The sequence below is a fragment of the Squalius cephalus genome (assembly GCF_949319135.1).
Source record: "Squalius cephalus genome assembly, chromosome: 2".
Taxonomy (NCBI): Eukaryota; Metazoa; Chordata; class Actinopteri; order Cypriniformes; family Leuciscidae; genus Squalius; species Squalius cephalus.
Genome location: NC_137123.1, coordinates 30,538,557 through 30,553,999, shown reverse-complemented (window position 1 = coordinate 30,553,999; position 15,443 = coordinate 30,538,557). Strand labels below are relative to the sequence as shown.

General features: G+C 37.8%; 1 protein-coding gene across 4 annotated transcripts in view; it reads left to right on the top strand.

Annotated features, from left to right (window-relative positions):
* The window catches only part of epha6 (eph receptor A6), a gene marked incomplete at its 3' end in the record, with an annotated part of 173,564 nt that overhangs the window by 15,149 nt on the left and 142,972 nt on the right, over window positions 1-15,443 (top strand). For all 4 annotated transcript variants that reach the window (XM_079852445.1, XM_079852444.1, XM_079852447.1 and 1 more), the window contains exon 2: window positions 5,115-5,179. In XM_079852445.1, the coding sequence (XP_079708571.1) occupies window positions 5,115-5,179 (65 nt within the window). The remainder of the gene's footprint in view (window positions 1-5,114; window positions 5,180-15,443) is intronic.

Sequence of the window (15,443 nt, the reverse complement as noted above, 5' to 3'; positions counted from 1 at the left end):
GTGTGGATTCAGAAGGAGGAAGAGTCAAAGAACATAGATCAAGTCAGGACCATCTCACTGCTCAGTGTTGAACTATCTTGGAGTGGCATGAGCTCAGGAAAGGAATTATCACCAGATGTACCATTTCAGTGATCCGTTTTGCACTTGCCATGAACATGCTAGTGAAGTCTGCTGAGGTGCAGTGTAGAGGGCCCCTTCTCAAAATCTGGGATCCGACAACCACCGATTAGGGCTTTCATGAATGTCCTAACAGTGACAACAGCATCTGTTCCAGGGAGTAGGTGGATCCTGAAGGGCTTTGATGAGCTGATGACTTGGGCGTGCATGAGCTTCAAGCCGGCAAAATCCAGATCCCTGGTGTTGAAGAAAGGGTAGGTCACTGAGAAGTTCTTCTTTACACTTGGCAACACTCAGATATCATCCATTATGGAAAAAACAGTTAGGAGCCTGGGGAAGATATTTGACTGTAGCCTGAGAGACACGACAGCCATCCGAACCACCAACCAAGAGCTAGAAGCCTGGCTAGTTGCAGTGGACAAGTCAGGCCTACCTGGCAAATTCAAAGCTTGGATATATCAGCATGGTATCCTACCAATAATTCTCTGGCCTTTTCTAATCTATGAGGTCCTGATCACCACAGTGGAGGGCTTTAAAAAGAGAATCAGCAGGTTCTTAAGGATGTGGCTGGGACTACCTCGAAGTCTGTGTAGCATCACCTTATACAGGAAAGTCAACAAACTGAAACTACCCCTCAGCAGCCTAAATGAAGAATTCATGGTGAATTGTACTAAGGAGGTGCTGTAATACCATGAGTCCGGTGACCCAAAAGTATCTCAGGCTAGGATTGAGGTCAAGACAATGGCGGAAATGGAAGGCATCTGAGGTTGTGGATGATGCTGAGTCACGTTGGTGGGCTAGGTTGGTGGGCAAGTGGCTCAAGGAAGAACAGACCCGGGTAGCAATACGTCATCTCGCTACGGCAAGATATGGAGGAAGGACACGAGATCTCAGCTCCAGGATGAGGAAGTGCGAGCCAGCAGTATGGTCGGGATGTGGCAGCAGGAAGCCTGGACAAGGTGGGAACAAGTAGTAGAGCGTAAATTTACTTGGGCTTAATCCAGGCTGTCTACGATGTACTAACAAGACCGTCAAACTTGTTTTGCGGGGGAAGGCAGAGTAACCAACTTGTCCTTTGGTGCCTGAAGAAATGCACTCTGGAACATGTCCTTAGCAGCTGTCCAAAAGGACTGAGTGAGAGGCGCTATCTTTGGTGTCATGACAATGTCTTGAAGGCCATAGCAGACACCATCTCCATCATAATTTCCCACTGTAAGCACCTTCACCCAGTGAAGGAGACCATCACTTTTGTCAGGGTTGGGGAGAAGGTAACACCAGCAGCTAGGACCACCTCATCTGGCCTGCTAACATCAGCACAGGACTGGGAGCTGAAGGTTGACCTGGGAAAGCAGCTTAAGTTTCCAGAAACTGTTGCTATAACATCGTTAAGGCCAGATATGGTACATATCTCAGAATCCTCCAAGTAAATACTCTGAGGACCGTATCGAGGAGGCCAGTGAGAGGAACAGAACTAAGTACAGCGAGCTGGTACAAGAGTGTCGAAGTAATGGCTAGCGAGCAAGGTGCGAGCACATCGAGGTGGGATGCAGAGTGTTCGCAGCCCAGTAACTCAGGAGGGCCTATAATATGCTGGGTATCAAGGGGGCCAGGAAACAAAATGGCCTGAAGTCTGCCACTGAGGCAGCGGAAGTTGCTTCAAGATGGCTATGGATCAGGAGCGGAGAGCTGTGGATGGGGTAGTGTTACCTGGACACAAGTCAGGGCTTGATCAACCCTGGCTGGGTGGCCTGGGCGAGGGTGTCTGATAGTTGAAAGACCCAAAACACAGATGACCCCAGGAAACATCAGTGATGTGTCCAGGTGCATCATATGGTGATGTATGCTAAAAGTAAAAAATAATAGTAATAAAATAATAATAATAATAATAATAATAATAATAATCACATCAAACACAGCATGACCTTCACTCTATTCTTCTTTCAGTTCACCAGCCACTCACTTTCATGTTAGTTTTTTGGGAGAAGTGGATGAATTTACTTCTATCATATCCAACAGACTCTGACAAGATGATGAAATGCTACTGAAAGATGCATTTAAATTATTTGACACAAATGACAAACCAAAACAAATGACATATTTACACATTTGAGAATCACAATATAATATTAACTAGTTTACGAAATGTATGAATTTGCTGAATAAGAATAAAGCAAAAATTAAATGAAAACTAAAACGAGCATCTCAGGACAGGTTTTATGTGTCACCATGGAAAGAAGAATGTGATTCATTCTTAAAAAATGGTCACGTAAAAAAACATTAAATATTTTAAACGTGTGTGTGAAAGGGTTAAAGTTTAACCGCATTGTATCCCAATTATGAATTCTTAATGATTTTCAAAGGATCATGGGTGGGTGCCCTTTTTATACAGGTATGTCAAATAAGTGGTTTTGACTAAAAATATCTCATGTCTAATTTATATTCAAGAATTGAGACCTAACTTTCACCAATTCAATGTGCATCATTGACTGGCTTTAGGCCTAATCTGGTAAATATCTCTTAATAAAGTCATTACAAATTGATCATTCTGTCCCGTTATGCTTGCAGACATGTTTAATCTCCCTTCATTGTAAGGGAGAAAGTAAGTGCGGAAATTTAGGGATAATATGACTCAAGACAGAGACACTGGGTCTAGACAGAGGTGTAATGTGATTTAGAATGAGTGGCCAAAGTGCCTAATCCTCTAATTCACATTTTTCTGTTTGGGTGTGTTAGTAGAATAGATCCATCACTTCCAGGCAGAATTATCAGGGATTGTCAAGCAAATTTGATCAGGGCGAACAGTAGTGCTCAGCCTGTCTGCAGACTCTCTACAGACAGGCACTCTTCGAGGATCATTACGTTAACTCTTTGACAACACAGACGGATAAGCTGATTATTAACTCAGTATTACAACACATATTCAGAAGCTGTCTTACACACAGACCGCTGTGCTGAGTGAGAATAATGATCACATGTACACAGACCAAAATCAAAAGACATACTTACTGTTGAAGTATATGTTTTAAACTTTAAATAAGGAATTTTGGCTAAGTAGAAGAGAGAATGACACATACCCAGACTTTGTGTGATGAGAATATGACGCCCATGACACAGTCTTATTGATAGACATTGTAATTAAGTCCTGGGTGTTGAGACAAAGGAAATTGCACATTCATCATATCAAACTGGCACATGTGGGTGAGCAATTTTTTTATTTTGTTGAACAGATGAATCACCTGCTGGGGGCAGTGGATGTGACTAGCTTCAAAGAGCACATTTTATAAGCATGCAGACTAAATGTGGTATTTGTAATATTTGTATTCTTCTGCTGTGGTTTTTGCCATAGTGTATTTTGTATCTGTTAATGATGTCAGACTCAAGGGATCCATTAAGAGTCTCACTGCCTGATTGTTGGTACTGTAATCTTGTAAGTCTCATTTCTTGAATCTTAATCAATTGCTTTAAGTTGGCATCAACAACTTAATTGTGTTTGGGTGCTTTTTTTTTAGCTGCTTATTGTTTTTTTTTAGTTTTTTTTTTGTTGCTGAAATTTATTTTCATACTCATGCTGTTTTGAATTTGTTAATTTTTTTATTTTCTTTTGAAAAATTTACTGCCACTTTTTTCCATGCATAGTGAAAGGAGACTGGAGACTTAAGCTTCAAAAAGAATATCACCATAAAATTATCATAAAAGTAGTCCATATGTAACCCCTACGGTTCGCACCCGTCCGGGTGGGATTCGAACTGGCGTACGCTAAAGGCCGCAGCCGCTATAGGGCCGCATCAGTCGCTAGTGCGCCTCTTGAGTGAGGTTGTGAGGTTTACTCACACAGCTCTTACTATAGCTGGCCTCCGTTACACATACAACTTTTATTCCAAATCTTCTGAAGCTATACGCCATAGTTTTTTTTTTTTTTTTTTTTGACTAATCATTTAGGCTGCTTTTTCTCAACAGATTCATTGAAACTATCTGACTATCTGTTTCTTCACAAATGAAACAAAGTTGTTGTTTTTTATTTTTATTTTTATTTTTTTTTATTATTATGCTGAATGTACAAAACAAGACAGGGAACAAAACAACACTGTAAGACACTTCCATTGAGGTAAATACAGAGTTTGAATAAAAAAAAAAAAATAAAAAAAAAAAAAAAAAAACCCAAGGATAAAGCCAAGCACACATCAAAGGAATGAAAATACTAAAAAAGTAAATATTTTGATAAAGAGAGACATAAAGTTTCAGACTTTCTATTGCATTTTTTGAAGTATTTAAAGCTCTGAAACATTTGAGTAAACTCACATAGAAATATATTAAAGGAGGGCTTACATTTTTTCCATTTACAAGTATGGATATGATATTTACCCATCAATAAAACAAAATTTACAACCAAATGAAACAAAGTTACCTCATGAATTTTCATGAAGTGAAAGTTTAAATGAATTAAAAATATATATTTTGATTTCTTATGACTTTCTTATTTCTTATGACTTCATATGTTTTTGAATATAGCGCACAAGTTCCATGGACCTATTTTATGATAATTTGTGGTGTATTTTTGTCATTTTCTGTTTTATGTTAATTCAAATTTCCAATTGAACACTGAGCAGACTGAATTTAAAATGTTGGTGAACTGTTTCTTTAGCATGTATTATTATCCTGTAATAAATTCTAAAACATATTATACTTTTTTTAATGAAATGTTCTACATAAACCTGTTTTTCATGTGGCCGTAGTGTTTTAATATGTGGCCAGTTGTCTTACAAATTAGTCATCTAATTTTTTTTGTTTCCTTTAGTCAGTTACATAAAAAGGTAGATTGGTCTAATCTGAATCCGAAAAGTAAGCCCAATTAGCCCTAACTAATTGCTGGTTGGTCAGACTAGTTCTTAAGAAACTGTCTCAATTTAGCGGTTATGTTTATGCAACTGGTCCATTGATTCATTGTGCTTTTGGAGACTTTTATAGTTGACCTAGTTGTCATCTTTTTTTCTCTATAGTCGTTCTCTTGGACACTACTGCTGTGCTGGGAGAACTAAGCTGGAAGACCTACCCAATGAATGGGGTAAGTAATATTTCCCTGTGACCTTTGTACCTTATACATAATTTGTACATGTACAATGTACATAAGGTAAACGTACCATCAGGGCTATACGAGGTAGCAGAAGCGGGCAACCCCCACCCCTCAGTCCGTTTGGTTTAGGCCTGGGGATGGGCTTGCATACAGTTATTTAAAAAGAGATTTCCCACCATACCCTTTCAAACATTACTTATCTCAGGTTAATCCAATCCACATGATTCGTGTGAAAAAAAAAAAAAAATTCTTATAATTAAATTTAATAAAAACAAGCCAATGAGATGGCATTAGTGATCCGAAATGTACATGCAGAGAATTTCTTAGAAGGTAATTATTAACACAGGTCTTAATAATTCAATTTCACCTCCTTTCATTCTTGTGAGTACTATAGAGGGATTTTCCAAGACATTAAAACCAGTCAAAGGGCTAGAAGCAATTTGAATAAAGCAACCAAGTGTGATCTCGCAGCCCAAAAAGAGCTTCTAATAGTAGAGCTACTATTATTAAATCAATTTCATGATAAAGAACAGAATGATTGATGCTCAATCACTGCCCTTTTTTCTGAGGTTGACTGTAACTACTAGTCCTGTCTTGAGCTGTACTAGAGTGGAAGTGTTGTAGTGGAGGAACGGGCTGACTGGCTTTTTTATCATTTATTTATTTATTTGAGGTTGTGTAAAATGACCTATAGCCTATAAAATGATTTCCCAATGGAGTTGCTGTGCACATCTTCATATTAGTTCTGCTCTTACACAGGTGCTCATGATGTCAAAGAAAGTGAGTTCGTCTCAACAGTAAACACCACTTGGGGTTTCTTTTTTCCTGCAGTAAGAGGCTGGTGCATACCTCCGATCAAATCAATAATTCATGCTATAATATCCTGGGTCACATACCTCTCCTATTAGTATTTACCACAATGTATTTTCCTAGTTCTCCCTGTTAGGTCAGGGTATGTAATGTTAATCAAATACTTTTTCGTTCTTCTCCCATAGCCAGATGGAACACACCTTTTCCAGTCTGGGGAGACTTTACCTGCCATTTAATTTGTTTTCTAGCATTAGGAGACCAGCGTGTGTTTTGTTTACTCTGGCACAGACATATCCTATGGGGGTTCTATCTCTCTACCTATCTCTCTGCCTCTCTCCGCTCTACCTTCTTTGTTTGAAGGAACAGGTTAGTTTGTGCTGTTCCATTGTTTCGGTGACTATTCTATTGGCTCCCCTCCACTGTAAGCTCTGCAGATTCTGTGTAATAACCGAGTGTGTCACAGAGACCTGGTGTCCTCACGTAGTGTACACAGTGAAAGTATTATATAATGCTCATGCTAACCCCCATCAACAGTTCAGTGATATATAATATAATATAATATAATATAATATAATATAATATAATATAATATAATATAATATAATATAATATAATATAATTGTCATGGATTGTCCGCACCTGTGCTCGTTTGTCCCTAATTAGTTTACCTTCTTCACCTGTCTAATTAGTTTCCTTCTGTGTATTTATACTCCCTGTTCTGTTCTGTCCTTTGTCGGTTCTCGTATGTGTGAATGTGGTTGTGTCTGTTCTGCCTGTTTCTGTTTAAATTAATATTATTGTTATCTTCATCATCGTCTTGTGCCATCAACAACCACCTACAAGCCGTTAATATAATATAATATAATATAATATAATATAATATAATATAATATAATATAATATAATATAATATAATATAATATTAAACATGCACTATAAATCTTTCCACTCTGTCCACTATACTGTGGGAAAAAAAAGATTTACATTTAAATATAGATTTTTTTTTTTTTTTTGTCTCTTATTTTCACCAAGGCATCATTTATTTGATCAAAATACAATAAAACATTAATATTGTGAAATATTATTACAATTTTCGGTTTTCTATTTTAATATATTTTAGAATGTCACTTATTCCTTTGATGGCAAAGCTGAACTTTTAACACTCATTGCTCCTGTTAACAGTGTCACATGATCCTTCAGAAATCACTCTAATGTGCTTATTTGGAGCTAAATAAATATTTCTTATTATTATGAGGCTTAATATTTTAGTGGAAACCATGATACATGATTTTCAGGATTCTCTGATGAATATAAAAAAAACGATATATTATTTGAAATATTAAACTTATAACATCATACATTTACATTTACATTTATTTACTGTCACTACTGTCACTTTTTATCAAAATGCATCCTTGCTGAATACAGGCATCAATTTATTTTAAAATTATTATTATTGTTATTTCTTACCCGATACTTTTGAATTGTACTATATATAAATAATTAAAAAAGTCACAAGTGCAAATATCTTTTGACAAAATAAGTTTTTGCTATAAGAAGTTAGGATTAATTTTTATTTTTTTTTAAACTGCTGAATTTTTGCTGAATTTTGATCTCATTTAGCTTTGCTCTGGTCCTGCTGTCCTTTTCAAGATGAAAAAGCTGTGACAATGATCAAAGATGGTCAATTCATTTTAAATGAGTGTAATTAAAAAAACAGTCAGCATGGTTACATTGCTGTAGTTACGATACAAAGACTTCTGTGTCAATCAAAGAGTGATTAATGATCTCTTAATGCTCTCTCATTCCCGGTTGGCCATTTGAAAGGTTGACCTTTTCTAAAAAGGCCTGTCCGTCTCTTTTCAAAGAGAGCACAGCACTGGGACGTGAATGATTAATACATGCTGTTTTAGAAGTTGTGTCAAGATGAGACAGAAAGCCACACTTTTGAGTGTTAATTCCTTATCTGTAATGGGACTCTCAGTGACCTTCAGTAGGACAGATCTGGTATTTAGTGATAGATCACAACAGAATCTGGACCTCAACCATTCAAGCTCAGTTGGTCGATGTTTTATACCAGCGAGTTCAACCAGGGTACCCCAAGCAGAGCAGTTTCAAGGGCATACTATGGTTTTGCTTTGTTATACCTATAAAAAAAATAAAAAAAAATTATAGGGCTGCCAATAGATTAAAATACTTTTACATTTACAAAAAGATAAATATAACAACTCCTGATTATTATCCTGATTACAGTATATAGTTGTATAAATTTTTTATAAAATGTTATACATTTGTTTGGATTATGCTTCCACTTTATGGCTCTGAAATACTTCAGGCAAAATCGAAGAATAAACTTGTGTGACATCATTTAGAACAAATTTAGGCTAAAACAAAGTCTGTTTGGAGATAGTTTGAAACAGATTGCCAAAGTGAAGTTTCTGAAAATATTGGTTTATGAACACCTTCAAACTACCATTGGTCCATGCAATTACTTAGTATAGGTGAGCTCTGAGGCTGAAATTTTCTCCGATCCATTTCTTCTTTTCAGTCCATCGAGGTCAGACTTGAGTAAAAATATGATCACATTGGAGAGCTGCTTTAGAGTAGAAACTGATGTTGTAATTCTAACTGTAAGAAATACTGGCACTGTTTTATTCATATTTAACACTTTAAAGCAGAGCTTTTGCAAAGATGTCCACATGGCTATGATTAGATGCTTCTTAACTGCTGTTTTCTCACCACTGTAATTTTTGTTGTGTTTATTTTATTATTCATAGGAAAGCACACAAAGCATATTTACATATTCATCTAAACGCCGCTCCCAACAGTGTGGGCAGCATAAAGGATGTTCACTAACAGTACGGTATATTGCTACAAACGTATTTCAAACTTCTCTTTAAGTTGTGGTCATGCTAGACTTTGAGCACACGGAATTTCCATGGACAATGCAATGTGATATGATCCCACACTCTGTGGCATCTTTTTTAAAAACATAAATGTAACATGTAACAAATAATATAGTGGTGTATATCCACACACACAATCTACTTCACTTTACTGCAAAAAGTTTGCATTCTTATAATTCAGCTAAGAGGTCACACTGTGACATATTGATCATCTATTAGCCATGCGTCTTTACGTGATACAGATTTGCAGGTCAGAGTTCACCAAACTTTTGCGATTCTAGTCTCCCACATTTTTTGATTGCAAGGCAATGGAATGAAAAGTGTAGTGTAAAAAAAGGACTTTGCTGCGAGTATATTGGGGCCTTTACATATAGTTTCCAACTGGCCCGGACTGCATTCCCCAGATTCCAGTCCATACAACACATGTTAACACCATAGTACTAGTCTGATAATGTAACACCAGCATGTGCTCTCTGATATCTGCGGCTGATTCAGTGGTTCTTGATTGAGTTCATAGAGTGTTACTTCTAACTGGCAGAAAAATAATAATAAAAAAACAAAAAAAACAGGAGCTCCCACTGATTTAGAGGAACTTTTGTTTTCATCATTGCAACTGACACTAAACACAAAGCTTGATTTTAACTCTCGCCCACATCCTGAGAACATCTCTATTAACACAAGCAAGTTTTCCTTCTGTTCTACTCAGCCTTAGCTATTTAAAGCTGCAGCATTTCGCACTCACAATCCTGATCTAAAAGTGACTGATGTGCTCTACATAAATCTCTGTTTTCATCATGTGATTCACTGATATTATTTTTTAGCAGGGAATGTAAGTACATGACAGCATTGATTTTTTTCCAGTATATTTTCTTTGAGACAGCATGTAATCAAACAGGTGTGCTAGTAATTTAAAATGTCTTTGGACGGTTGTTAGCGTGATGCAGAAATCAGGTTAATACACTTTAGGGGTTTAAGTAAGCTGACTGAATTGAATTTATCTCTACTGACATATAACATCAGCAATTTACATCTCTGATTCCACCACTAGCCCTATAAAGTATGTGAAAATCTGCTTTCAATTTATGGGTTTTGCAAGTAAAACTACCCTATTATTTCCCATAAGTCCCTGCATGACAAATCACATTTGATTATAATTTATATACAATTTTTGTTTCTTCTCAATTTGGTTACCTATTTTGCTATCTTTAGAATGATTTATGTGACATTTTCAGTTTATTTTTTTTTTGGTAATGTTTATTTAATTATTTTAGTTTTATACGTGTTACACTGAAGGTGTTTTGTTTTTGTGTTTATGGTTACGTCTATACATCAGCGTTGGCCAAGTTTTATGGACAGGCACTTAATCTTGTGGCTTTTTTATTTTTTACCACATGTATTATTATGGTGGTAATCAGTACATTTAAGGTGTGCATGAAATTAAAATTGACCATAAATATTTTCTAAATGCATGCCATAGATATTATTGTGAACCATTTAATCCATGCAATCCATTAAAAATGTTTTGACCTTGTAATGTTTAATCAAAATGTCATAACTGGGCCTTCCAGTGAAACAGACTCTTTCAATCATTTAGTCCACTTAAACTCACCCCTGTAAGCTCACGTTCATCTGCCTCCACTTTTGAGTGTAACACCCACATCGATGACTGGTGTCTGAAGCATGTGTAAACACACTCTAATTTCATTGGCTGGCGACAGCCCGTGACGTCATAAGCGGAGTGTCCGGAAGTATAAGAGCACCCGTAGCACACGTCATCAACTTCATTGTCTGAAGGAGATGTGTAGACAGACCAAATGACGTGGCAAAGAGACGCAGTGCCTCTTTCCCCTTCTCAGTAAACCATGGTTACAGTTGTAATTTGAGGCGTTCTCTTTCGAAGTGGAACTCAACACTGCATCTTGGATCAGCGCTATGGGTAAAATTACCCACTCTGCCATGCCGTGGGGATGCCTGCCTCACTAGCTGAGAATATGCACAAACATAGTGGGCATCAGTGATGCGCGGGTTGATCCGAAATGAGCGGGTGCCTGCGGTCACCCGCGGTTACCCGCGGTTACGAGTCATCCAAAAATATTTTTAATGATATTCGGGTCGCGGTCGGTCGGGTCGTTTGAAATAAAGATGCCAATTAAACCTTTGTCATTTATATAGTTCTAGACACAATTTTCTATGAATACGTTTTAAATTTAATTTACACTTATTGGCTGAATAACTGGCGCGAAGATGACGCACGAGCTCAGTCTGCAGGTAGAGATGGAGGCGGCAAGAGAAAATAGGTGAAGACTGGGGAGTGGAAGCTCCGCAAATACACAAATAGAAAGAGCAAAGTGTGGGAGACATTTGCCGAAATAATGAAAGATGATGACCAAAGTGCTGGCTTTGTCATGTGTAGGCTACTTCTTGCGATGCTATTTACACATTTGATAACCACAAAACTGGCACGACCAACCAGGCACGGCGCCAGGATTCCAGTTTTGGATAAGCCAGACCAATTGTGGGTGGGCCTTAAATTAAAAACGTTAAATAAAATAAAAATAAAAAAACGTTATCCAATCACTGCTTAACCTAATAAAAAAATATTGACTAATATAGGCTACTGTTATATTATCTGTGCATATACATAATATAGATTTTAATAGCTTGATGCTCTTTAAATATTGTGTTGCATTGTAAAAGTAAATCCGCGATCGCTCTCCATGGTTCTGACCAAAGAAGAGAGCTTTGGAATCTCCATTATGCATATACCTGGGCTGCATTTTCCGATAACATTGTCTCTTAGCGCGCTGCGATAACTTAACTAAAGGTATACTACCAGTAAAGGTATATCATTGCTAGGCGTCTTCAGGGCTATCATCCACTCGTGAGGAGGCGCTGAGAGGCAGAGGCGCTGACGCCCTCCTAGCAACGGCGCTGTTTTTGGTAAAACATGATTTTGACGACTTCATTAAGTTTTGTTTTATAGAAAACTCTTTTTAAAAGATTTTCGTTTTGTATAAATTGTATCTTAATTTTGATCAATGTTTTATCAATCAATTGCCCGTATTTATTAAATAAGAAGCAAATATATAGCAGACAAAATAAGGCGCCGGTACGCGATCACTGCATGTGAACTGGAGGGCGCCGAAACTCAGCTTGTGCCTCACAGATTTGATAAATATAGGCTATATATTACAGAAAGCTTGAAATGTCTACTTTTAAACGAAAATATTCAAACCAAAATAAATAGGCTATACTCTCTGATTATGTAGGCTAATCCATATGAAATGTGCATTTCTCTCTGGCGTTCATGGCGAGTCCGCAATCTCCGCATTGTCAACTTCATCTTTGCAGCGACACAGAAAACACCAGTTTATTACTAAACAATTAAATGTCTCCTTGCTAATTTAGACACATTCATAATCATTACTTTAACCGGTTCTTTGTGGCAAGCTTTATGCGTGCGGCCATTACGCTTATTCCTGTAGGCTAGCCTATTTAAGTAATTAATTTAATATAAAGGGGCGATTTGTCCACGAATGGCTTAAATGAACAACTAGTCGACTAGAAAAAAAATTAGTCGGAGGCAGCCCTTATTCCACATATTTTCGAACCAGCAGGCCATCTGGGTTGGGCGAGCGACCGTGAGCGGAGCGGAATATTCAGAAATGCGCTCTCCGCTCACGAGCTCTGATCGGAACAAACCCGAACCTCACTGTCTGCTGAAACATCAAAATAGACATAGCCAGCTTTTTAAAATTGTTTTTAAAACTAAACATTTAGACTATTTTAGTACAAATTATGAGCTTATATTGACGATTTTTTATAATTCTTGACAAAATTAGAATATTAAGTTATATTAACCCTCTGAGGTCTAAGGGCATTTTTTTCACTTTTTCTTCGATTTTACATATCTTATTAAATTCACCTTTTAAAGTCAATTACATAACATAATCCCATGTGTTTTATATCAAAATGTGCAGAGAAAACCCAGCTCTTTCACTGATGAGCTCACCACTTGTCCTAGAGCATTGTGTAAAGAGAGAGAGAGGGATAATTTAGCTCTAAAAGGTGAAAAATGTAAGTCCGATTTTTGAAATTCTTCAAATCTCTTGTGGAAACATACCATTACTCATGTGGATGAATTGTTTTGGCCCCTGATATGGGTTCCCCAAAGTCTTAGGGTCACAAAAGTAGTGTAATATATGAATAAAATAGTAGATAATGAATAATAATTGTCTAAAGAGACATTTTGAAAAATCGTTTTTTAGTACAAGTTTTGTCTGTGACTCTACCTTCAACAAATGTTAGAGGGACTGAGATAAAATAGGACTAAAATAACTTCCTACTACATATCAAGCTTTATGGGATGTGTGCAAATGAAAAAGTAGCATTACAACAGGTCTTTCTTTCAAGCAAATGTTTACTTTGTGAAAAAAGCTCACTACTAACAATATTCACAAAATGTACAAATTTTCATGTTTTCTTGTCTACGACATGTCAACTTTTCAACATTTTTTTTTCAAACCAAAGGTGAACTATATATTAGATATTAGAAATAGTGCTGGTTGATGCTGGGGGGGGGGGGGGGGGGGGTACGGGACCTCTTGGCTGGCCGGGTTGATGATGATGGTTGCTGTGTAAGGGCTGGTGGTGACCTGGTGACTTGGTGGCAGGCACAGGTGAGGCTGCCTGTGTTACACTGGGCCCTGGTAGCTGTGAATCCTCTCTGAAAAAAAACACAACAACAAATAAGTTAGGACTTGCATTATCAATTTGGCCAAAACATATTGATTCATCACTACAAGAGATAATGTTATTCAAATTGTGAATTGAAGTGAAAAAAATATTACATTAGTTATCAAAAGGAGACCACCAAGAACAGCCTACATGCCTACAACGTTACTATTTGTAAGTGTACCCCAGTTTTACACAAGAAAATAACTTTTACATAAAGTAAACACTTTGCTAAAGGCGCAGTCAATTTGTCAAAGTTCAGATACACAAAGCAGCACTGCGCATTTTAGCCAATATGGTCACAGTTAGTCTAGGACAAAGTGCACCATGCGAACAATGTTTTTATAAAATAAATACGCTTACCCGTCTTCAACTGGATCTCTTTTTGGTGATCATAATCCTCATCTTCATCAGAAGAAAATCCATCAGGCTCGGAAACTCGCCTTTCATCCTCGTCGCTGTTCTCCAAAACCGCCGCAAGTACTGTCAATGTCTTCGCCATTATCTTTCATCGTCTTCTTCTTTATGTTTTTGCCATGTTTTTTCGCGGACTTTTTTACTCTTTCTCTCTCCGTGTCAGCTTGTATTTTCCTCACTGTGAGGAGATGTGAGGAGATGGGAGGGGACTTAGGGATTTCAACTGCATCTATTGGTTGGTTTCACACAAAATGCAGACAGACAAGCTAGCCCACCAATCACGCAAGGCGAACGGTCATCTTGTCTTCCCTCTTGCTCTCTGTATGAGTTACGTACGATTTCGCGAGAATAAGGACGTTGAAGCTGAGAATCTATCGATTACGGCAAAATCAGAACCATTTATGTGTGCTGCACAATCGCGGAGATATTAATAGAAACATTTAGTAAACATCGAGTTGACGCGCCCGCGCGTCATCCGACCTCAGGGGGTTAAGACGCTACGATGAGCATTATAGCTACTTTAAAAAAAATGCGGGTCAGGAAGCGGGTCGGGTACAATATTTTCTTTTTCGTTTTTTGCGGTCCGAGTTGCGGGCGGGTTAGTTGAAAACGTCGGTCGGGTGCGGTTTGTTTATACATTGACCCGCGCATCACTGGTGGGCATAGCATACCTTGACTCAACAGATTAGTTTGCAGATTAGATTGCCATCCAAAGGGGAAATATGTCCCTTGTCATTACTCAGACAGGCAGGCAAACAAGAGAAAGGCAAGCTACAGGTTGTCAATAACTCTCATTCACATACTCCAAACCCCAAGGAGGACGTAGGGGAGCTATGCCCTACTGAACAAATCTCTGTACACTGGGGGAGAGCAGCTCAACCCTGACTTAAATAAAGGCACTTCTCAAGGATTCGCCATAGCTTGCGCTTTAACATGGGTCAAACTAGTGTGGCCTATACAACATCCATCCAAAGGGGAGCATATATCCCAACTTCAAGGCCCAACAATGGTTGGGGATTGAGGTAAATGAAGTAGGGGGAAATAATTGCCCTACATACATTTACCCTGAATCAACTCTAAGGGGGTATCTCCCAAGCAACCATCCGCAGGGGAGCATGCAATTTTACTTTAAATCCTAACATAGGGGAAAATATAGTTCAACACTGGTAAACAAGATATCTCAGGGTATCAGAGTGGAGACACAGTCAAACTCCGCCCACAGCCACTGAACCATGCCATTCTTACTTTGTGGGGCATGTGAAGGGGGCAGGATGTCCTCAGAGATGTCCCCATTCTCCTATCTAAACTGAAGTATCTTTGCAGAAAATGTGCTGGTATACATGTATTGCAATCAAGCACTACATAGCGCGCATACTGTATGAAACAGG